At 52.2% G+C, this 23275-nt stretch overlaps 1 protein-coding gene across 1 annotated transcript; it reads left to right on the plus strand.

Annotated features, from left to right (window-relative positions):
• The first annotated feature begins 789 nt into the window (after window positions 1-789).
• IGFBP5 (insulin like growth factor binding protein 5) lies at window positions 790-19814 on the plus strand. The gene is made up of 4 exons (XM_088519538.1): window positions 790-1904; window positions 17754-17980; window positions 18138-18257; window positions 18706-19814. Exons 1-4 carry the CDS (start codon window positions 1574-1576, stop codon window positions 18835-18837), a joined length of 810 nt encoding a protein of 269 aa, XP_088375664.1. The 5' UTR covers window positions 790-1573; the 3' UTR covers window positions 18838-19814.
• The last annotated feature ends 3461 nt before the right edge of the window (window positions 19815-23275 follow it).

Below are 23275 nucleotides of genomic sequence, written 5' to 3' on the forward strand. Positions count from 1 at the left end.
GGTGCCGCCGGGCTGCGGCTGCCCCGCTAGCCCGGCTGCGCGGGGGCGCGCGGAGCGGCTGTGCGCGCGAGCGGGGCGGCCCTGGCGCGCTGCCCGCCATCGCCCGGCTCCTCGCGCCCCGGCACCGCGGCGGGTGCCCGGGCTGCGCGGGGGCGCGCGGAGCGGGGCCGCCACCGGGCACAGCCCGCGGGATCGCGCCCCGCTGACGCAACCCCCGGAGCCCGCGCCCCGACCTCTCCCTGCAGCCGCCTCGCAGCCCCGGCGCAGCCGCTTCTCTTCCTTTTTCTTTCCAAACCGTGAGGATCGCGACTTTTTGATTTTTTTTTTCTCTCTTCCCTCCCCATCCTCGGCTTCCCCCTCCTCCTCCTCCCCTTGTCTCTCCTCATAATATTATCCTTGATCGCTGCCCGGGGTTTGAAGCCCAGAAGTCAGGAGCTGCGCTCCCCACCCCCACGGGCTCGGGCGCGCACTGATAGGGCCCTACTTGCTGGCACCTAGTCAAGCTGAGGTGTCATTGGGATCTCAAATTGCAGCGAGGGGCTGGCAGGCAGCCAGGGGCAGTCTATTTAAAAGACAGCCTGTTCTGCAGTATTCAGTCTCTTTAGAAACTTCTCCAGGGGAAAAGTGTTGGGAGATCTACAAAGTGGATTTTTTTCCTCTCTTTTCCTTTTTTTTTTTTTTCCTCTTCCCCCGTTTTTTTACCGCTCCTCTGCAGACTTTACAACAAAATACTCCAACTTTGCAGAAAACTTTTCTTTTTGCCTTTTTTTTTTCTTTTTGCCGTTTTTGGCTTTTTTTTTTTTTTCTTTTGGCCTTTGCAAACCTTGGAAGAGGAAGGCGGGAGGGTTGAACAGAGCCGACCGAAACACAACTTTGCTTCAAACCCGGCTCCCCAGCAGCTGGGGGCTGCGTCGGGAGCGGCTTTTTCTCCTCTTGCAGAAGAAGGGGGCGGGAAGGGGAGCTTCGCATCCCCGATCCCTTCTCCTTCCTCCCCCGCCTTCCCCGCTCCTGGCTGCTTTGATGCATTAATATAGCAGGACACTGGTTTTCAAGGAACTTTGCTCCCTCCTCAGCCTGCCTCCTCCCAGCCCTTTGGGGAGTGTGAGTGTGAGTGTGAGTGGGTGAAACTGCCATCCCTCCCCCCCTAAACCTCACGCCTCCCCCTGCAACCTGTTGCTGCCCCCTTTCCCTCTCCCCCCGCTCCCTCCCTCCCCCTCGCTTTCTGCCCTCCTGCCGATCGCGGTGGGATTTGACCCCTTTTGAGGCATTAAAAAAAAAAAGACCTAAAAGAAGAAGAAGAAAAAAAAAGACAAAAGCAAACCTAGACAAGCCCCCCGCCCAACGCCGCCAAAAGCAGGAGGGTCTCGCACACCGAGAATAAATCTGAGCGCGGGGCGCTCGCCAGCGGGGGCTCCGCTCTGCGCCCCTTCGCCTCCCTTCTTGCTTGCTTTTTTGTTCGATTTTTGCTTTTTTAAAACATTTTTTGAAATTTTCTGAAGGAGAGAACTAAAAAAAAAAAAAAAAAGGGCGAGCGAGCCGCGCGCGCGCAGCGCAGCGCAGCATCCCCGCCGCGATGCTGCTGCGGCTCGTGGTGCTGCTGGGCGCCTGCCCGGGGCTGTCGCGCTGCCTGGGCTCCTTCGTGCAGTGCGAGCCGTGCGACGGCAAAGCGCTCTCGCTGTGCCCGCCGCCGCCGCTGGGCTGCGAGCTCGTCAAGGAGCCGGGCTGCGGCTGCTGCCTCACGTGCGCCCTGCCCGCCGGGCAGCCCTGCGGCGTCTACACGGAGCGCTGCGCCCGCGGGCTGCGCTGCCTGCCGCGCCAGGGCGAGGAGAAGCCGCTGCACGCGCTGCTGCACGGCACCGCCGTCTGCCTCAGCGAGAAGAGCTACCGCGAGCAGGCCAAGACCGGTGAGTGGGGCCCCGGCAGCGGCACCTTCCCGCTGCCCTTCCCCGCGCCCGCGGCTCCTCCGCGGCTCTCCCGGCCCTCCGGCTGCGTTGCCATCTCTCGCCCCGTCTCTCACACGCGTTGCCTCCTAAGAGCCCCCTCTCCGCTCTCCCTCCCCTCGCCCGGCTGCTCTTCCATGCCTCCCGTGGTTGTGTCATCTTTCCGGATCCCTTCCCGTCTTTCCGGCTGCTTTTCCACCCCCCGCAGCCCCAGCCACTCTTCCATGCCCCCTGGCTGCTTTCCGGGTGCTCTTCCACAACCCCTTCCCCTCCCCCAGCTGATTTTCCATCTTTCCTGATGCGCTTCCACCCGTCATAGCCCCAGCTCAGTTTCCAGCTTTCCTGGTGCTCTTCCACGCTCCTGGTTATTTCCCCAGTCCATCCCTCCATCCATGGCCAGGTCGTTCCTCCTGTTGCATCAGTTAACAGCCCTTTCCCATTACCTCCCCTCTGATGCCTGGGTTGCCGCATCCCACATGGAAAGCTTTATCCCCTCACCCGGCACTCCCCGGATGAACCCTTTTAGTCCCAGCCGCATCCCAGCCCCATCCCCCCACGTTGCATCCTTTTAGTCCCTGCCGCATCCCCCCTCCCAAATTGCCTCCTTTTTGTTTCTCCCGTATCCCAGTCCCCACCCTGTCCTTGATCCCTGACTCCTTTCTCTGTCCATACCCTCTGCCTTGCTCTGGGGACCAAGCTGGGCTCTGAAGCCTGAGATAAAAGGGAGCTCTCCGTGCAGGGACCCCCTTTCAGCCCTCTGCCCTGTCCCCAGGACCTCAGCCAGCCCCGGGATTTGTTTCTGGCAAATCCAGCCTCCCACTTTCTCCTTGTGGTTGTCGCAGCCCGCCGCTCTTCCCGGCTGGTTGCTGCTGGAAGTCTTTGTTGGGCAATGGATTTTAACCCTGGGAGGGAAGAGAGCAGGTGCACGGGGGACAGGGAAGCCATGAATGCAGAAATAATGAAGACGATGACAATCCAAGAGCATATACTAAAAGCTAGCATGAAGGCTGGGCATGGTAGCACGGGGGCAAAGCAAAGCTTCGGAAATCTTTGCACCTTTCACATGACATAAGCATGAAAGAAAGTGCTCCTTTGCATTGGCATTTGCCTAGCACCCATTTCTGGACCCTTTAAGTTTTGCATGGACACAATCACTCTACTTTTTAAAATACTTTGGTATTTCTGTCACCACATGAAGGGGAGGCAGGGAGGATGTGTCTGTGTCTGGGGGTACAAGGGAACCAATTTGAAAAAGAAAATCCCACAGAAATAAGCTCCCCACTTTCTTTTTCTTTTCTCAAGGAAAAAGTCATTTTTGCTTGTTAGCAAGCTTCTGCTTATACTGGCGCAATGGGAATCCGTTTCTGCTTCCCAGCACCTAATAAATCTTGCTGCTTTTACTATATTTCCCCTTCTCTGCTTGCAGGCAGTGGTCATGTTATGTTTCATCCCATACAGCAAAACCAAATTCTGTGTCTGCACATATATATATATAATGCCTGTATGTATGTATAACTTCTCCAAATGACAAAATGGGTCCAACCTCTTTTAAAATTGGCCAGAAACAACAAAGCTGAGCTTGGTCTGCTGAAAGGGAGCTGGAAGGGGTAAGGGCTCGGCGGGAAACCTGTGCAGGCTACCACGGAGTGCAGAGAGTGAGGCAGGAGCAGATTTCCTATCTCGGAGCCCAGGAAACTCTGCAATAACCCGCTCGCAGCAGAACTATGCAAAGCATCCCCGGGCGCGTCACCCGCGGTGTTTATTTACTCTGCGTGTGTGTGTGCGCGTTCGGGAGCCTGGCAGCGCCATCGGGAGAGTCGGTTGTGCAGCCCAAACGCAGCGGCTGCTGGGAGAGCTCGGCTGATCCTCGGGTGCCCCTTGCAGACAGAGGAGCTTCAGCCTTGGCTCCCAGCATCAACCTCCTTTCGTTCCACCTGCCTCGCTATTCCCCAGGAATCTGGTCCTTTGGCAGGTGCCTTGGGTGAATCCTTTGGCTGGTCCCCTCCAAACCAGTTGGCTTTTGATTGCCTTGGGATCATGAGCATCCTTTGGGTGACTTAAGGAGAGGAATAGGAAAGAGATTGCGGGGTTGCTGCGAACACAAACCCCCAACATCCCCAACATCACCTGCGCTTCCAGTTTGGGCTCCCAAGCGCCGCAGGGGGCTCTTTTCAATGGGCTTGTCTGCAGCAGGGAAATGAGTGTCAATTGGAAAGGCTTTTGCAGGAAGCCATGAGAGACCAGCGGGCTTCTCTGGAGATTTGTGAGATTGCAAAGAGAAATAAAAAATAAATCAGAAATTCCTGAGGATGGGAGAGGGAAAGGCTCTCTTGGCATTTGACTGGTAGCATTTAACAACAAAGTATATTTTCATAGGCATGTTCCTAGGCAACGGGGCAAGGAGAGAAATGAAGTTTGACTTGAACTTTCTGGCCTCTGCCAGTTTGGCCAGCAATGCGAGGACTGTGTGCTGAGGAAGCTGGCCTGGCCGTACAATCTATCAATGACCAAAATTGGCCCTAAGCTGGGAACCGCTGAGAAAGAATCAGCACTCTGCAAAATAAACTATGTGACAGTGGCAAGGACAGAGATCAAACTGCATTTCTCTCTATTTCTGCCCTTGCACTGGCTCCGTTTGGATCACAGATGCTTTCCTCCTTATAGTCGTTGTGGAGACGCAATAAGAGTATTGCAAGAGAGCCCAGGGCTGGGAGGCCAGACTTGGCTTCTCCGCAGGCCAGCTGTTTTATGTGGTGCCTCCAGGCACCGTGCCTCAGTTTCCCCATCTGTAAATTGTGCATACATGTATTGAGAAATGCTGGAGCTGCTGTGCAAGATGTGTGCCTAGTTTGTGAAGAGGTCAGAAATGAAAGCAAATTCAGGGTTTAAAAGGCTTTGGCCATACTCATTTTAGGTAGACTGGTGTGTAGGTATTGACAGGGTGCTTCCTCTGTTCCAGTAGACTCACTGTCCCTTACCGAAAGCCAAACTTCACTGCTGTAGTTGACACTCCTGGTAAAAACCATGAATGAGCTACATTTATGGCACAGGCTTCAGGATTCTGTGTGTTTTGGGGATTTTTCGTTCTGTTTTGTTTAAGTTTTGTTTGAAATAGAGCACGTCTTTCCATCTCTCTTCCCCGAGCTCTGCCAGACTTCCTCCTGCTGACACAGCAAGGTCAGGCTGAGCTCCGTGAGGAGAGGAGGGCACAAGCTGGAGCCTGCTGCCCTACAAAGGCGCATGGAAAAACAAAGGTTGTCAAATATTTCCTTCTTTCCTCTCATTCCTTCTCTCTTTCTAGAAAGCAGGCAAGACTTGGCAAGTTTCCTTGTGAAACCATGAGCCAATGATAACCAGAAGGAAAGGAGGGGGGCACAGAATTAGCGCTAAGAAAATCGTCTTTGCTGTGTCAGCTGGAAGTAGGCGGAGGAGAAGTGCTGAGGGAGCCCAAGTTTCCTGCTCCTCAGATTCGGTGCGGTTCTTTATCATTGCCTGGCGTACTTTCCCCCCTCTCTTTCCCTCTCACAGGGCTCTCTCCCTCGCTGTCTGGCCGCGTGACGCGCGCCGGGTTTTACAGGCGCGGAGCAGCTGTGGGATCACGCCTGGGACATGGTGGGGCAGGTGGGCAGCTCCGTGCCAAGGCCGGGTGCACGGGGTTAGACCAAGGGTGAGGGTTAGGGCAGGGGTCATGGGAGCAGGACAAATTGCACACATCGGGCTGCAAACATGTGGTGTTCGGGGAAAGATCCATCGAGTGCCGAGTAGCAAGTCCTTTGTGTAGCACAGCAGAACTGCTTAGAGCTCCCGAGCTGTCCAGGTGAAAGCTAGTAGCAACAGGCCTGCAAAGCCTCGGATTCCAAACTGGAAAAACTCCATTTTTTTCTTTTGATCTGAAGTTTCAACAAAAATAACAATTAAAAAAAAAGTAAAATCCATCAGGTGCAAGAAAATTGGCTTTTTGTGGTGTTTGTCTACGGGGGAGGGAGGGATGGAGTGGTTCAAACAGGAAAGGAGGAGCCTGGGCTGGAAAGATTTTTCAACAGCCTGGTTTCTAAGGAAGGAGCAAGAATATTAAGTAGTTGATCCAAATGAAATTCTTGCCTGGTGCTAGCAGAGTTCACTGGAGAAAAGACGTGTCTCTGTGCGGGTGTGCATGCGTGACAGACCAGATCCTGACCACATGAGCACCGCTGTAAAGCTGGATTGACTCCAGGTAAACCGAGGGAGCCCTCCCAGAGTTTGCAGACTGTAACTGAGAGCAGAGGCTGACCTTAAATGGGAGCCTCGGCAGGTCTGAGGGATGGGTGCTAGAGGAAGCCCGTGCGTCTGCTCCTGTCGATATTTAAGCACAAGCATCCTGTGCTCAGATGACTGTTGTGGCTTTGGCCTTTCAATCACAGGAATACAGTCACGTGTGACTGGAAGCATTCACAAGTCTGCGGTGTGAGTTGTCCCGTCCCATCAGAATCAGAAGAAGAGGGTAGGAGAGCCTGGGCAGTTTCAGCACAAGCCAGCTTCAGGATACCCCCTGGCTTCTTTCTGTTGCCAAGCCTGGCACGTGTAAGTCAGCGCAGCCAGGGAGGAAAGAGAGAAGGAGAAGCGGCAAACAGGCTGCATCCCATTCCTGGCAGCCTGTGCGCATAGCACAGTGCTCTGCTTCCTCCTAACGTCCACTGGAAGCTTTACTACCACTGAATCAAAAGACTTCTCATGCTTTTCAGTTATGAGCATGCCCAACTGCATGCAAGACGTAGGAGCAGCTGCAGGAATTGTTACAGTGGCTGTGGTTCCAGTCCTCTTCATCCAAACTGGAAGAGTTGGGAGCAATCTGGGAAGGAGAGGAGGAAGACCCGGCCTCCCCTGGGCTTCTTTCTCCTCTGCTTAGTGTGGCGAGCTGCTAAGAATAGTTGCAGCTTGTTTCACCTGTTCAGAGCAGATCGATCTGTTTTCTACCAAGCACTTAGTAGTGCAAATTCAAGGTCAGACATAAATAAAAGCAGAATTTGGCTGGAACACACCTGTCCCTTAGCGTGGGCTGCAGAGCAGCAAGATTATCATGCAGAGGGAAGATATGCATGTGAACGTATGTACACGTGTACCCACGTTCACACACCCACGCACACCCACACAAACATTTCATGTGTGCAGACACACACATGGAGCATTTTTGTGTCTGGGGGCAGAATAGGTTCCAGGCAGCACATGCAGATCTCTCTCTCCATTCAATAGTTTGTGCTTCCAGCTGGCGTATAGGTATCGACATAAAGATCAGATAATGTTTTAAGGACCAACCTACCTATCATCTGCTGAGGACTGAGAAATAAGATACAGCAGCTGAGCCTATCAGACAACAGGAGAAAAGAAAGGAGATAGAGGCAAGATACTCTTGACATCCCAGCCAGCTGCATGGATCTGAACTCACACAGTGTTTGGAGATTGGTTGTTGTTTTTCTGGATAGTCTAAGCCAGTAGCAGTTAAATACCCTGATGGCCTTAGTAGCTAGAGGTATCCCAGTGAAGGTCTGGACAGGTTTCAGCTTGCTGAGAGCAGTCAATCCGCCTCAGGCGAGGCAGGCAAGGCAAGGTTACGCGGCGGGGCTGTGGGATGCCCACGGAGGCCGTGGTGCCCGGCGACACTGGTGGAGGAGAAGATGCCAGAGGTGAGCGGGGAGCTCGGCGACTTCTCTTTGCTCAGCCAGCCGCAGCCAGCGTTTGGAAAAGCCAGGGACAAGAGCTGAGATGGGAAAAGATGGCAACCTGAGGCATGGAAGGCCAAAGACAAGAGAAACAGCCTCTGGCATTGAGGAAGAAGAATCATCAGGACCTGGATATGTGGTGTGCTTAGAGGTCAAAGATGATCCAAAGAGTTTAGCCTGGATGAATTAATGGCAGTCTGAGTAATGACCACCTGGGTCATTATGTAAGATTTTTTTGTAGATTTTGTAGGATTTTTAGATGTGTAGATCATGTAGGTTTTTTTGCAGGTAGAAAGACCCATACTGTCTCTTTATCCTCAGGACAGGTGTGGCAAAATGCATGAAGCAACTCTGCCAGTGAAGGGGGAAAGAGGATAAACTGCCCCCTTGCCCTGGAGTCTCCTGAGATTGAGAACCACCCTCCCCGTTTAACGAAGCCTTCATGCCGGGGCGGGCGGTGGGTGCAGCCCAGGCTGGCCTGTCCCGAGCCCCGGGCCGCCTGCAGTCCCCAGGCATGGGGCACGGCTGGTGCAGCAGCCCATCCAGGAGGCGTTCCACTGCATCTCTCCCCACTTCCCCCCCAAGAAACTCTCTTTATTCCTTCAGCTGTGTAGCCAAGGCAACTCTCAGCAAGATGTTGTGTTTGAAGTGGTTCTTTGATGCTAGTGATCTAAGGGGACCCCTTAGTGTTTATGTCAATCCACTCACTCACAGTTAATCCCAGAAGGAGCAGGCATAATGGGTCCGCAGAAATTTAGGACTCTTGATGATTTGATGTGGACACATTTACTCCCAAGGAAGCCATTTCTCAGCATGTTTTGGTGGTTCTCCTGGCTGTTTGGGATGTTTCCACAACAAATGCTAACTGTCCTTCAGTCCTTACCCTGTGATCACCAGCCTCTGGCCTGGGGGTGACACCTGCCTAAAGCTAAACCTTGCAGAAAGGTCTAAGCTTCCCATGGGTGCAGAGAGACTCCGGTCAGCAGGTTAACTTGAAAAGGCATCTTAAATGTATGCTTGTGGAGCCAGTGGGCATGCCTTGACAGTCTGCACACAGAGCCTTGCTCTCTTTCTTGTCAGAACCCCTGTCCTCTTCACAGCACTTTACCTCATGCCCACAGTCCCTGTGAAACTGCTGCTTTTACGCAAAGTATAAAAATGCCTTTTCAACACCACTTCAGTGAGTTCACAGGTTGTTTCCTAATTATTAGCCTAAAAGGGCAAATATGCAAGATGCTGTGCAAGTGTCTGTAGGCCCTGAGGTCCAGAGCATCATAGGCCTTTGGACGCCTAATTCTCTCAGTGTGAGCCAGTTGCTTCAGTCATCTAAAGACTGTGAGGTCAAAAACCCAAAGATACTGTTGACTCCAGTAGGATTTAAAAGCTGTTAGCACCTGCCTGCCTGTAGGACTGTTATTGCAGAATCTGGTTTATTTTCTTGTTGGATGGGCACAGCTGGTCCACTGATGGACATAATTGTTATGTTGATAGAGGTAACTGGTCTGGTTGCTCTTTAAGCTCAAGAACATAATCCTGACAGGTATTTAAGGAAGTAATCCCTCAGCTAAACATTAAAGTGAGGACATCTTAAAGGTAACTTTGGGGGCAAAATTGTCCAGTAGTCGTAGTTCTTTCTTTATAAAACCAGTAGAACTATTTTCTGTTTTCAGGTTCAGATGGGGTTCATTCTCTGAAGATCCAACCTGGGCCAGTTACTGCCTAACGATATTTTTAGAGTGTGAACATCAGTCTTGTGCTTGTTTGTGGTACTACTTACATGACTTCTACTTACTTCCCGACAGAAGGACTCATTGAGAAAGTTGAAGGGAGTCCTGAGGGCAGAGGTGAAAATTTCCTTGCTTGGAGCTCTTAAAAGTCAGGTTGGGTGCACATGTGACAATGCGTCATCTGCTGCTGACAAAGAGATGAGCAATGGGTGAGCTAACAGGTCTTTTCCATCTGGTTTAAGGCAGAGCTTTTAAAGTCAGGCTGAAGGCATAGAAATTAATCCAGGCCAGCCTGGGAAATGAATCCAGGAGCTGCAGTCACCGTTGCATACTCGAACTGTCTGCAGTGTTTGACCAGTTGTTCTCCGACGCCTGCCAGAGGTGCATGTCCAGACTGTACCTGGTGTGCCTTCGTCTCTTGCAGGGGGACAAGGGGCTCAGCTTTCTTAGCTCTTTCAATTATTGGCTCCCCTTTTGGGGATGATGGCAGACATCCCCAGTAATGTAAGTAGGGACGGGTCTTGTGGAAGCCTTCAACCTTCAGTGGGAGTGATCTCTCACAGATTCAGTTCTAGTAAGCCTGTCTTCTGCTCCTTGCACTCAAAACCCTTACCAAAAGGTGAGTTTGGTCATCTAGGCCATAAGCTATCCAGAAAGCTTAGGGTAAAACCTCAGTAGCAATGACTTTGGTAGGACACCTTCTCCTCAGGGTCATCTCCCTTATCACAGAGATTTCCTCTTAGTTACATGTTATTCTCAGGGTAAAAAGCTACAGTGCATCCACAGTGATGTCCTAGCCTTTGATGGCCTTTGGGAACACTCTTCCTGGATATGGTTGTATTTTTATGGACTTAGCACCTGGCTCTATTATGGCTTGTCATGTTTGGGTTTCAGTTGTTAAAATACTGTCAGTTTTCTGGCAGCATCCACTTTCAAGCTCAGGTTTCTTGAAATGTGTAATGAAACCCACCTTCAGCTGAGTTTTAGAGAAATGCTCACACAGACAATGCAAAATTGTCTACTCATCTTTCCCGGTCACATTTCCTCAATGCTGTCGAACTACCTGTATCCTGAAGAGTTCTGCTTGTCCCCTTCTTTTCCATATAATAATGACTCTTGTTAGATGCTTTAGGGTTCTCTTCCAACCCATCACACCTTCTTTCAAAGATGCAGCAGGACATTTTTCAGGTGATCTCTTCCCAGCTGATGGACAGATGCTGGGCCCGTCAGACCCCTTTGTTTTCATTCAGAGGACCCGAAGGCATATTTCTTTTCCATTAAGAGTTTTTCTCTGTTTTTGCCACAGATAAGCCCTGCTGAGACACCGACAGTAGACAAGTTCATGGTGTTTATAAGAAGCTACTCCAAATCTTACTCACCTTTTTGCATTCAGTTAGACAAACGCACAGTCTTTTTCTTGAGTCTCAATTCTCTGATAATGTGACTTTTTTGCCTTCTATACTACAACTGATACAGATTTGTTAGAAAAGGTGCAAGGCTAAGAAAGAACTGAATGATTTCTTTCTTTCCGGGAAGGAAAAACATGTTTTGGTCACTACAGTATTGCAAGATGACTTACTTAGATCTTATTTATCTCCAGGTCATTTTTCAATTCAGCTCTCAGCTTCTTCTGCGGTTTCAGCATATGGAATGGGGAACATCTGTAATCTGCAGATGATGCAAAGGAAATATGTTTTATCTTCTTATCATCAGTGAATCAGCAACAGGAGCTTCTTGATGTAAATCCGATCTGGAAATTTTTCCTTCCCTTCCACTTGCCAGTTCAGTTCCCTGGAAGATAATTTTGTTCAGGAAATGTTAGGCTGCTAAAAGCAGTTATCCAGAGACAGAGTGCCTGCAGTATTGCAAGATGGTGCACATCAGCATCAGTTCATTGAAATGGAAATTACTTGCAGGAGGGAGAGACTCCGGAAAGTGTCCCAAATGTCTTACTAGTTGGATATTTGGGGTTCTGTCTTCCTCAGAAATGGTTATCCTTGGGTACCCCAAGTTTCTGTCTACACTGCAGGTTGACCACGGCCCCAGCCCCTCTCCTAGGACTTTGTGTGCCTGCAAATACATCGCAAAGCAAAACCCCAGGTCCCCAGACCTGCGAGCTCAGTGGAGAGCCAGAGCCAGGTCAAAGACAACACCTCTCTGTAAGCCCTAGTTTGTGCACCTCCCAGCTGATACACCTGCCAGCTGATACTCATGCCTGGCCCTCCCAAGCCCAGTGTGGGTGTTTGGAGCCTGCGGAGCAAACGAGCAATATGTGGAGAAGGAGCCTGTGTCAAAGAGCTCCCCATCTCTAAACCTGCTCTTCTCTTTGCACTGGAGAGTCACTTCCAGGGACTGACTTTGCGGCTGCAGGAAGGAAAGGCAGCTCAAGAAACTATCATTTGGTGTGCAGCAGTGCACGTCCTTTCTTATGCTTCCAGTTTTCAAAGTCTTGCCTCTCTCACCTCTGTGGCATTTGCTGGCAGTGTGAAGAAGTGGCACTGACCCAGAGATCTGTTCCTATAGATAGGTCCTGTCCTTCCAGGGCAGACTGAAAGGTGCTAAATGAGCTTCTTCCCCTGAGAGCTCCTTTCCCATATGTTGGGCTGCATTTCTCCCCCATCTGTCTCTGTGTGACGACATGAAGGTCATCAGGACAATCGTCTGCCTTTCCCGTGAATCCTGTGTGAACCTGAGGGCAACCCAAATGCCTGATATTCATGTTCTACAAGTGAGCTGATGTGTTAGGATCTGCCTTTATAGGTTTCTGCTGAGGAGACATTAATCTGCTGAGAAAGAGTTGGTCTGCTAGGTTAGTTCAGCAAAGCTCAACCAAGAACTCAAGAGACAAAGGCCACAGCATGGCACGTGCCTCTGCCATCCGTCCCCACTTTCCAAGCCTGGTGAGGCACTTTGAGCTCTTCCTCAGCATCCTGCTGAGTCTTCACTTTATAAAACAGAGGTAAGTCTTAACTGAGGGCTCAGTCCTGCCAGTCCTGTGGCCGCTTTTCCCTCTCTTCTCTGGACCTGGCCCCGCTGATCCAAAACTTTCTCCTAAAGCACATTCCCATGGGACTGGAGAGTGCACTCTCAGTAACTCTCACCCTGCATGAATGTATTGTATTGGTGATGCCTCAAGCTCCTTTCTGGGGACTCATAGAACTTGAGTGAGATTTGGGCTATGGTCTATGGACTGTTTGCATTCTGCTTTACAACCTTGGTAGAGGACTGTGCACAGTGAGGCGGAGCGGGCATTCTGTGAGCACTTTACGATCCTGCGTCAGATAAAGACTTCCTTGGAGCCACCCACAAATTACAAATGTTTCAGCCTTTGGCAGCAAATGAGGTACCTAATTCCCAGTGGAGGAAATACATCCCAGTGGTTTTCTTACCGCTATTCCTGGTACCTGTAAAACTGTTTGGTTTTACACTGCTTCTCAAGAGCTTTATCACAGACCATGAGGAGAGCAGTACAGAAAAGAGACGGTGAGGGTTATCTTGCTTAACCTTCAAAGGTCTAAGTGAGACTACTAGAGTCACAGGAGGAGAAACTGGGACCTCCAGGGATATGTCATTCCACTACAAAATCAGTGCCTAAGCCAAATGATGGGGTAAATCACAATTTTTGGGCACAGTTCTCTCTCCAAATAGCTTAGAAATGTAGTTCAGCCATCTTGTGAAGCCCCAAAGCCTCTGTTTTAGCAGATGGGTGTTATTTGACATTGATCTGTCATAAATGCCTGTTGCGTATTGCTGGGGCTCAGGGGAGGTGGGGCTGCAGTCCGCGACGGTTGTCTCTTCCAAGCAGGGCTGCTGTTTTTCTCTCCTCTCGGTGTGCGGTGCCTCCTCCCAGTCTCTCATCGCCCGTGAGCATCCAGCACGCTCTGCTGCCGGTCCCCACCAGAGCAGCCGCTCTGCCCCGCCACTGAGTCCCCACCAAAGCACAAAAGTTCGTCGAAAGTCCAAGGCCCCTCTCCAGGAGCCCCCACCCTGCGTGAGCGGAGGAGCCGGCCGCAGCCTGAATCCCAGGCCCTGGCCGCTGCTCCTGCAGCAGGTGCCAAAGAGCCTCGCGCTGGACAGTGGCCGCGCGCGGCCTCCTGACATCACTGCCTGATGTCACCAGGGCGGTGGCGCGGAGCAGCGGTGCCCCCAGCCCCAGGCGTCGCCCTGAGCCGCCTTGGCGCCCACCCCGGCGCCTTCGTTGCGCCATCGCCGCAGCCGGGATGCCGAGGGGCCATTCGCCACCCGGCAGCAGGCTTGTGCCTGCCCGCTGTGGAAATGGAAACGAGTTTTTCTTCATTAGGACAGTACAAAAAGCTCCCTTCTGCCTGGGCTGATCCTCGTGTCCCCTGGGGAGCCCAGGAATGTTTTTGCTCAGTTGTGCGCTCCAGCTGCCAAAGGGCGCGAGTTGAGATGACCCTCCTCGCGCTGCAGCCCTCCCCTGCCTGCATTCTCTTTTCCTAGCCTACATTTCAGGAATGCAAACACGGCCTCTGTCCTGGTGTGCTGACAAGACTGGAGGGGATTGGGAATGGGGGAGATTTTTATTTTGCCCTCCTGGTCACAGGTTCAAGTCCGGGCTGGGGAGAAACTTGCCTGCTCATCCCAGGAAGCTTCAACATCGGTCAGGCACATCCTCTCCACCAGAGTGGAGTAACTGGGGAGAGGAGCTAGGGATGATGGTCAGAGTGGGCTCTTTCTAGCCACTGACCTGAGAACAGACTTCCTGGAGAAGACCCAGTCTTAAGAAAAACAAGGACATCTCTAAGAAGATTTGCAAGGGAAAGACTGTTTTCAGGGACAGCACTGACATTTCTTCTCTCCCAGCCATGTGGAGTCTGGGGAATTTGCTGTCTGGTGCCCAGCAATAACCAGTGCTTTAAGGATGAGTGAGAAGGGCAAAATGGGAGGAATCTGTCCCTCAGGCAGGTACAGGGCAGGAAAAAACCAACACTGCTTTTCAGTGATTGTTAACACCGCCTGCATATGTGTGTTCAACCCATCAGGAAAACGCATGAAGCAGCACGAGGCTGGGCAGATAATGGAGCTGCCGTAGGGAGGACTCTGCAGCTGCTGGTGACGGGGACTTCTTGTTATGGTGAAACTAGGAGAGAGCATGCGAATCTGGTTTTGATTAGTGCTTTGGGGTCCCAATTTCAATGGGAAGTCTTTCTTTCAGTCCTTGTGGAATAATTCCTCCCTTTCCCTCAGCCTTTCCCATAAATCCTTTCCCTTCCCTGGCGCCAGTGTGGGCTGCATATGTCTCTGACCCTGAGCTGTTGTCCTTCCCCACAAAAAGAAAGCCCAGGTGTCAAAGATCACCCAACAAGGTTGGGAAAACACAGGGATAGGACAAAAACTAAGCTCTTCCAAAGACAGCTGCTGCCAGAGCCCAAAATCACAAGGAGCCTTTTGGAAAAGAAGGATGGAGGAGTCACTTGCCAAGTCCTGCACTTAGGAATATTCCCTTTATGGGAATACTGTGAGGTGACACTTTTTCCGAGAGGTAAATCCTTCTCCACTGGAGGGCAGAGACATTGCGCGCAGCTGCACTGCGCTGTTTAACAGGTGACACTTTTTGCTCTAGAAGTGGCTGTGTTTCAGCCCTAGGTAACGTAAGCCTTAATTTCCATCCTGCAATGAACACCGCAGAACAGAGATGGCCCAGTTTGAGGGCAGAGGAGGGACTGGGCAACTTCTCAAGGTCCCTACTGGAAACATTTACTATTTCTGTGCTAGAAGTTTTACTGAGATCCCCATCACATCCTCAATATCTTTCTGCTCAAAAGCTGTGTTATGTTGGTGCTCCCACTATAAATAATAATAATGACAGTAATCAAAAAGGCAGTATATCAGTGTCATGTGCATTGGCTTGCATGTTCTTTCTAGCTGAACATGGCTTCTTTTGGGTGTTTTGAGCAGAACAGCAAGTCCTCTAGCAGCCTGTGGGTGTAACAAGCATGGATGATTAGTAGCAGCAGGCAATAGATGCTTTTCCTACCGCCCTGTCAGAAACCAGTGTAAGCCGTAAGAAAAAAAATCAAACCTCCCAGTCAGCTAGAGCAGCTCCCTGCTCTGCTTCCCAGTTTCCTTCCCTATGCTTTGTCCATCATCCCCATACTGGAGAGCCCCCTTCCGAGGCCACCTTTCCTCCCTTGCTGCCCCTTTCTGGAGCTCGTTTGCCTGCCTGCGTGGGTGGGCTGCGCTCCGGGAACCTCCCTGCTCTGGGCTGTGTTCTCCAGTGCAATCCCAGGCTCGTTTGTTACATGGTGCTAATTTGGAGCTGGCAGACCCTGGGCAAGTCTCTTCTTTGGTCACATAAGCTGGTGCTCCCTGGAGTGATTTTGAGTCCTCTAGCAAGGAAAAGGCACGTGAGCATTGTAGGAGAATCCCATCCTGGGGAGATGTGCAGATCGCAGAGGTGATGCGTGGGGTCATTCACATTGCTCTGGATGCTCATGGAAAGAGTAATCAAGGGCTGCTTCCCACAGGCATCTGTGGGAAGCTTTCCAGTTTTACATATGCAGATTCAGGAGCTGGGAGAAGGCAGGTTTGCCTTGGCAGAGAAGGAGGGGAGACTGATGGATGTGTCCGCTTAGGGACCCCGAGATCAGCCTCTCCCCTTGGCCATCTTCAAGGCCACCACACTGAGCCTGTGTGACAGGCCTGTGCTGCCACCTGCCGCCAAGCAGCGTGTCCCCCAGCTAGGCAGGACCCGCTGGGCATCCCCAGCAGCGCCCTCAGGCCTCCCTGAGCTGCCTGCTGGAACACAGCCTTCCTCCTCGCCTCCCACCCGGCTGCAGAGACCCCACGGGCTGCCTCAGAGCTCTAGGGAGAAAACACTCTGTAGGGAAACTACTGAAGGCCTTCGGGGGAATTTATGAGCTCTTCTTTTCAGCCCTGGAGTCTTTCCTTTCATATCCATGCAATTTTACTTGCAAGAGGGGTAAAACCTCTGGGGTTCACAGGAGGGGATGGGCAGAGGCTGGATTCACTGATACCAAGAGACACCGTGGACATGCAGGGAGACATTCCTGCCCACAGCTGGCAGCATTTCTCTGGTGCTTTCCTTGTACTATCGAGGCATTGCTCCTGTTCCTGCCTGCTGGCCCCAGGACCAACCTGGCATTATCGCAGGCCAGCTGGGAACCAATGACTGGAAGACTTGGAGCCTTGGGAGCTTAAAACTGTATTCAAATTTAGTCCAGAAATATCCCTCTTTCACTCCAGTGGCTGTATTAAAGGTCACAAGTCAGCTAAGTTTAGACTGTCACCAGCTTTCTCCTATATATAACCGTGCAGAACTCCTGATTGCATCCTGTCAGTACAGGTTACGCTGGGCTATCGGATGGGCATGTAAGAAGGCAGCTGCAGTGGGTACAGTTTGAATACCCTCCTGCCTTCCCTTTGGCCCTGGTGGTTGCAGTCGCAGTGGGACAGGAGTGCTCTGCAGAGTTACCCTGCGCAGTGCCGCTGCCCAGTCAGCACAAGCCAGGGAACCAGGGCTGGGTTAGTCCCACGGACCTGGGTCACCCCAGCACGGGGGCTGCAAGCAGAGGGCCCTGGAGCTTGCAACATTTCTCAGTTGTGCCTTTACAGAGGGCCCTGGAGCTTGCAACATTTCTCAGCTGTGCCTTTGGCATCGCTGTCAGGGCATTTGTCTGAGCATGTGGTGACTTGGCTATGTTGGTGATTTACCTTGAATATGGAATCATCTCATGTGTGAGTGTCCCTAGCTTTGGTTTCAACACTTGCAAGTGGGTATAGGATATGAATTTACCACTTAATCCTCCTGGTGTTGCCGAAGAGGGGCTTTTCCACTACATTTTGTATGTCCTCTGGTGCTTTCTGGGTGTAGGATAATCCTCCTAACGATCCTTCTCTGTTGACACATTGTAAATGATAGTGGCCTCTAAGCAGGAGCCTATCCAAGACTCCTGACTCCTCTGTGCTCCTAGTGGCCTTCCCCTTCTATGTTTGGGGTCACATGAAAGCCATACCACATCCCACACTATGGGATAAGAGCCAGGACCTTAGCAGCTGGGAAAAGTGCTTTCAAGGAGGGTATCTTTGGACATGAGGGCTGTGTGTGGTGCATCCACTGGCTATCACAGCCTCTCTCTGCCAGCTGATGGGTGGGCCGTAGCTCAGCTGGATCATTTTCTTCCTGCTGGAGCCTTGATGGGTTCTATCAGGAATGACATCCTCAGCTTTGTGAGAAGGGAGCTGTTGAACACTGCGCCAAATTAAATTTTTGTGGATCTTGATCATTCATTTCCTTCTTGCCTAGTGCAAAGATGTTTGCTCAAATGGGGCAGGATGGTCTCTGTGCAAAAGAAAGCCTGGTAAGCTCTGGGAGACCTGACCGTTTGGCATCTCTTCCCTCCCACCAGAAAGGGAATCCCGAGAGCACGAGGAGCCGACAACGTCGGAGATGACGGAAGAGACCTACCCCCCCAAGGCCTACCGGCCCAAGCCAGGGCGCCTCTCCGAGCTCAAAGCTGAGGCCCTGAAGAAGGATCGTCGGAAGAAGCTGACCCTGGCCAAGTTTGTGGGCATGGCCGAGAACACAGCACACCCCCGTGTTGTCATCCCTGAGCTCCGGCAAGAGTTTGAGCTGGTGAGCACCCGTCCCTCTGCTCCTCAGGACAGGGGAGCTTTGACCTCTTGAAGATTGGGTGCTGGGAGGGGAACCGAGGGCATTAGCAGCTTGGTGCTTGTTCAGGGCTGTCTGGGCACCTCGAGGCTCACTGCAGCTCCCTCTCCTCGCTTGGCAGGGCCCTTGCCGCAGGCACATGGAGGCATCGCTGCAGGAGCTCAAGAGCAGCCAGCGGATGGTGCCTCGGGCTGTTCATCTCCCCAACTGCGACAGAAAGGGCTTCTACAAGCGGAAGCAGGTAAGAGCTCTGCGGGACCCTCCTTGAAAGCAGGACAGAGAGGGGCATAGCACAGAAACTCCCTGTGCATGGAGGTTTTTCACTGCCACTGCTGAAGATGGAAAAGATGGAGATTTTTTTCCTCTGCCAGGCTCATGGGAGGGTTGCTGCAAGTCTGACATGGGAGGGTTGATTGCAGATAGCCCTGCTAACAGCTGGCAGCCCAGTTCTGCCTAAAAGGAGCATCCTGAAGGCTTGCAGGGTTGTGGGGAAGGAAAACTCAGATTGCTTCAGGCTTGGGAAGCAGTAAGGATGGAGATACGGTAGAAGCAGAGAGAAGAGCTAAGTCCTTCTCCAGGGCGTTGAACTGCTCGGGTAAAAAAAGCAAACCACAACCCTTATCCCCAGCAAGAGAGTTACACAGAGGTTGTGGCAAGTTCCTGATCTCTCCCCTTGGGTGTCTCCTCAGTGTAAGCCATCCCGAGGCCGGAAGCGTGGCTTGTGTTGGTGCGTGGACAAATACGGCATGAAGCTGCCGGGGACTGATTACCTGAGCGGAGACCTGCAGTGCCATGCGTTCGACAGCAGCAACGTGGAGTGAACTTGCACCCTCTCCCTCTGCCCCGCCACTATCCCAGGCTCCCTTCCACCCTCCCCTCCGCACCTCCCTGCGCCCCAGGACTCCGATTCCTTTCATCTCATGTAAGAAGAAAAAGAAAAAAGAAAAGAAAAGAAAAGAAAAGAAAAGAAAAGAAAAGAAAAGAAAAGAAAAGAAAAGAAAAGAAAAGAAAAGAAAAGAAAAGAAAAGAAAAGAAAAGAAAAAAGAAGGGAAAGAGGAAAGAAGAAAGAAAAGAGAAAAATAAACCCTGAAGAAACTGAGGACTCGGAATCTACAGCAGCGTCTTGACAACAAGGACTTAGCAAGGAAAGGACAGAGCCAGAGACAAAACAGCTTCGACCACTACCATCCCATGGCTGCCTGTGCCTCTCCCCAGCACCACCTGCACCTTCTGCTGCAGAGCAGAGGCCACGCCAATGTAGGAAGCTCTCTGGGTTGGTGATTTTCTAGTATGGGTTGTGGGTGGATTTTTTTTTTTTTTTTGATTAGCTAGTCATTTTCTAAATGGTGTTGAGAGGAAACCTTGTGGTGAACAGCATTTCCTTCCCACAATAACGCCAGTCTGCTGGAGTTTCCTGCCCACGTCACTGGGACTCACTCAAGTCGATGTGATTTCCATCTCAATCGATTGCCCCAGATCCGGACAGATTCCAACAGCGCCCCAGACCAGGCAGCAGTGTAATGGGAGGAGGAGTTGAATGGTTTGCTTTGAGTCTGGAGATCAGCTGGGGAGGGAAAAATAGCCCCTGCAACAGCACAAATACCTAACACAAAATGTTTGTGGACTTGAAAAAGAAGCAATCCAAAAAGGAAACGTACTTCTCAATCCAGTTCCTCTTGAATGGGAGGTCAGAAAGCTTATTTGTGGACAAGCTGGACTCTGAAAGTTACCCATCCAGGTGTGGAAGCATTTGTTGTGTGCATGTGTTTGTGTGTGTGTGCACGTGTGTGTGTGTGCACAGATGTGTCTTTGCCTCCTTGCAAAGCTTGCCTCAAAACCTGCAATCTTGAGGGCTTAACTGGGAGAGCTTAACTGGGAGAGCTGCCCCCGAAAAGAAATCTGCTGGACTAAGCACAGGAGCAGGCTTAGGAGGTGCCTCAGTGTCTGCGGGATGAGGGCCCTGCGAACGTCGACGCGTGCAGCCCCGCCGCTCGCACAGATAGACGTCAGTGTCTATGCTTAAGCATGAATGTGTGGGGACAGGGGGATCGGGGCCAAAAACCTTCACCACCCTTTGCCACCACAAGGAAGACCAGCTATGGAGTTTTTTTTATTATTATTATTCTTTTCACAGACAAAAAAAAAATCATTTGCTCCAAGGGGAAAAAAAAACACTTTGTTTTGTCTTAGTTTTTTTTTTTCAAAGACTGATTTATAGCCTTTCCCATGGGTTGGAAGATGTCGTCTCCATCCTTTTGTATTGAGATACTTCTTACACGTTTGCCACAGCCGGTTCCTCTTGGCCCCATCTCCCCCATCATAATCATGCCCTTGCAACGGGGCCCTCAAGCTTAATCCAGGATCCAGATACTTGTTTAGTGACAGCAGCAACCGCAGCACAGAGACCCACTGACTCAGGCCTGCTCAGACAGCCGTTAATTGCCTTCCTGCTTTTTGTTGTTTTTATTTTTTATGTTCAGTTTTGGGACTGCTTCCTCTCATTTCCCCATGACAAGGGTCTCTGGTAAGTTTGTGTTTGGAGGAGATCCTGCAGCAGAAAAAAAAAAGAAAAAAGAAAAAAAAAAAAAAGGAAAGAGCAATGCCCTGCTTTGGAGATGTGTGTTGGATCTGTGCGTTGCCGTCTCGGGACACAAACTTGCACTCACTGGGAACTGTTGCTGATACGACAAGGCTTGAGAGCAACGCCGGACGAGATGGGCAGGACATCTGAAGACCATGTCCCCGAGGATGCAAAGTGCTAGCTGGTTTTCACCCGGCCGCCTCGCGCAGCTGCTGCGGAAGGACGCGCTGTTGCTGCACACCCTGATGGGCAAGGACGGCAAGGGGCAGCTGCCACAGGGCCACAGCCAGCGTCACCCAATACGCTGGGGAAGCCACAGGGCACTGGCATAGAGCGTGGCACTGTCTGCCTTTGCTCTGGAGCAGAGGAAGGGTTTCTGCTCCTTTCAAAGCCCTTTCTGGCCTCCTGGTTAACTGAGTCCCTGCCAGCAGGGCTATGACAAGGGGACTCAGGCATCGAGGAGCTCTGGTGAATCACTTGCCCTCCATCGCTTGGCCGGGTGCCCTCAGCAGCCTCCCATGGGACAGCTTTGGCTCCCTTGAGCAGGACACACTGAGTAGCCCTCCTGCTCGCCAGGCCCTGGATCAGGTGGGCCAGGGACCATTAGCACCTCCCTATGGGAGCATGGCCCAAGCAAGACGCTTTCTCTGGGTCAGTTCTGCCCAAGGAATGGAGGACCAGAAGTTGAGAACGTCTCATTTCCCATGCTCATGTCTTCACCTCCTTGGTGTGGAGCAACAGGGCCATGGGTGGCTGCAGCTGGCCGTGTCCGTCTGCCCCCATGCGACCCCGGGTGACTTCTGTAGAGTTCTGTTGAGTTCGAGTTTAGCTGAGAGACTTCACAGAGTCCCTGTCTGCAACGCAACAGGGAGCACTGGGAGCTGGCTTGAAGACCTCCTTCCTTGCCAAAAAGAAGGGGAGCGCCACCAAATGCGGATTTGCTTCCCCTCAAAACATAGGAGCAGGGCAGCCCCACACACCTTGCTAAAGGGGAGGGTCACCAATGCGTTCGGGCAGGGGAGAAGGACCCTGCCAGGCTTCATTGGGCTGACGGAGCCAGGTCTGTGCAACCAGGGTGGGTTGGGGGGCTTTAATGAATTGGTGATGGTGGGATGTAGAATGGGGGTAAAGAAGGCAGATGAAGGAGAAGGAGCCCCTGAAAACCCCAAGGGAGCTGTGGGCCACAGAGCTACCATCGCAAACACTTCCCATCTCTAGTGCTTGCTGATCCCATGCAAAACCTCCTGACTGTAATAGGCCAGTACCACCTTCCTCCAATACTATTCCCTTCTTTCTTTCTTTCTCCTCCCCCTTCTCTCTCCTACTTTTTTTTTCATTGTTGTTGTTTGTTTTGTTGTTTGATTTCCCAAAACTTGAAAGCCTTTGGCTGCAGAGCAAGGAGCCATGCGGGCCGCAGGCCTGTGGGATGGGAGCGGAGGGCTGGGAGGCACAGGAGCTCCCCGCGGCCTGCGGGCTGTGGGGCCTGGCAGGGAGGGTTTCGGCTCGTGGTGGCTTGTGGCACGGGCCTGGCAGAGGCCTCCCGGTATGGCCCACTGCGACGCCTGCGACAACACGGTGAGCCGAAAGGAGGGGGACGCAGGGCAGCTCCCTGCGTGTAACAGGGCTACCCTGGCTACAGGGAGACCAGGGACCCTGCCTGCCACCCCACCTGCCTCCAGGCTCATCCTCACCACTCCGCCAGGCTTTGCCTATAAAGCAGCTCGCGGCCTCCGGCCCCTGCGAGCGCAGAGCACTGACATCTCCCTGCAATCAGCCTCCATCCTGCAAATTCTGGGCTGGAACGGCAATACCTGTCTCGTCCTCAGCAAGGTGGCCTCCAGAGGAGGCAGGAGAGGGCAGTACTGCCCTCACCCCTGGTCCTGGGCTGTGGCACTGGGCGGCCACGGCGGGAGCTTCCCAGCCACCCGCTCTCAGGAGGCTCTCTGTAAGGACGAGGCTGTTTGAAGGCTGCACTAATGTTTGGGACAGGGGTTGGGCTGAGGGAGAAGCCGGCTGTGTAAGGGGTTTGCCAGCTCCCTGGGGCAGCGGCAACAAGATGCACCGTTCTCAGCACTTTGCGGCGGGTGGAGGGGCCTGTTGTATGATTGCTATGTTTGCAGTGAGGAAAAAAAGGGGGAAAGATTTTGGAGCCCAGAAGGTCTTGAAGGTGCCAGGGAGCACGGGGAGGTGCCAGTGACTCCTGAGTCAGCAGCCGCGTGGGAAGGGCAGGGCTCAGGGGTCTCCAGCCGTGGCTGCATCACCGCAGGGTTTGCACCGAGCCGGGGATTGAGACCAGGGCTGGCGAGGGGAGGAAGAGGCGCGAGGAGGGTCAGACCTCCCAGGGGAGCGGCGTTCAGCAGCTGGGTTATTCCTCGTCTGTACTGCAGTGGACTTTGAAAACCACTAGTACAAGAGCATTTTGCACTATTTCTCTGCTCCCCCCCCACCCCCATCTTTTTCTTTCCCCTTCCCTTCGAAAACTCTCTTTTTTGTTGTTGGTTTTTTGTTGTTGATTTTTTTTCCCAAACGGAGCATTGTATATTTAACAATTGACGGTTCACGTCGCTTCCTGACCGCTGTCCTGGCCCTGGCTAGGAACCTATGATGTACTGTGCTCCCTTCCCTACCCCAGCCAGCAACCCCGTCACTGCCATCGGGACAGACATCACCACGCAAGT

Source organism: Tinamus guttatus, unplaced genomic scaffold (assembly GCF_059628265.1).
Source record: "Tinamus guttatus ecotype Peru unplaced genomic scaffold, ASM5962826v1 Tinamus_guttatus_pri_ptg000060l, whole genome shotgun sequence".
Lineage (NCBI taxonomy): Eukaryota > Metazoa > Chordata > Aves > Tinamiformes > Tinamidae > Tinamus > Tinamus guttatus.

Bases quoted from the DNA above. Each gene is read 5' to 3' on its own strand.
- IGFBP5 (XM_088519538.1), top strand. From the start codon at position 1,574: ATGCTGCTGCGGCTCGTGGTGCTGCTGGGCGCCTGCCCGGGGCTGTCG. The intron at 1,905-17,753 runs GTGAGTGGGGCC...CCCTCCCACCAG, and splicing joins CCGCGAGCAGGCCAAGACCG to AAAGGGAATCCCGAGAGCAC. The intron at 17,981-18,137 runs GTGAGCACCCGT...CTCGCTTGGCAG, and splicing joins TCCGGCAAGAGTTTGAGCTG to GGCCCTTGCCGCAGGCACAT.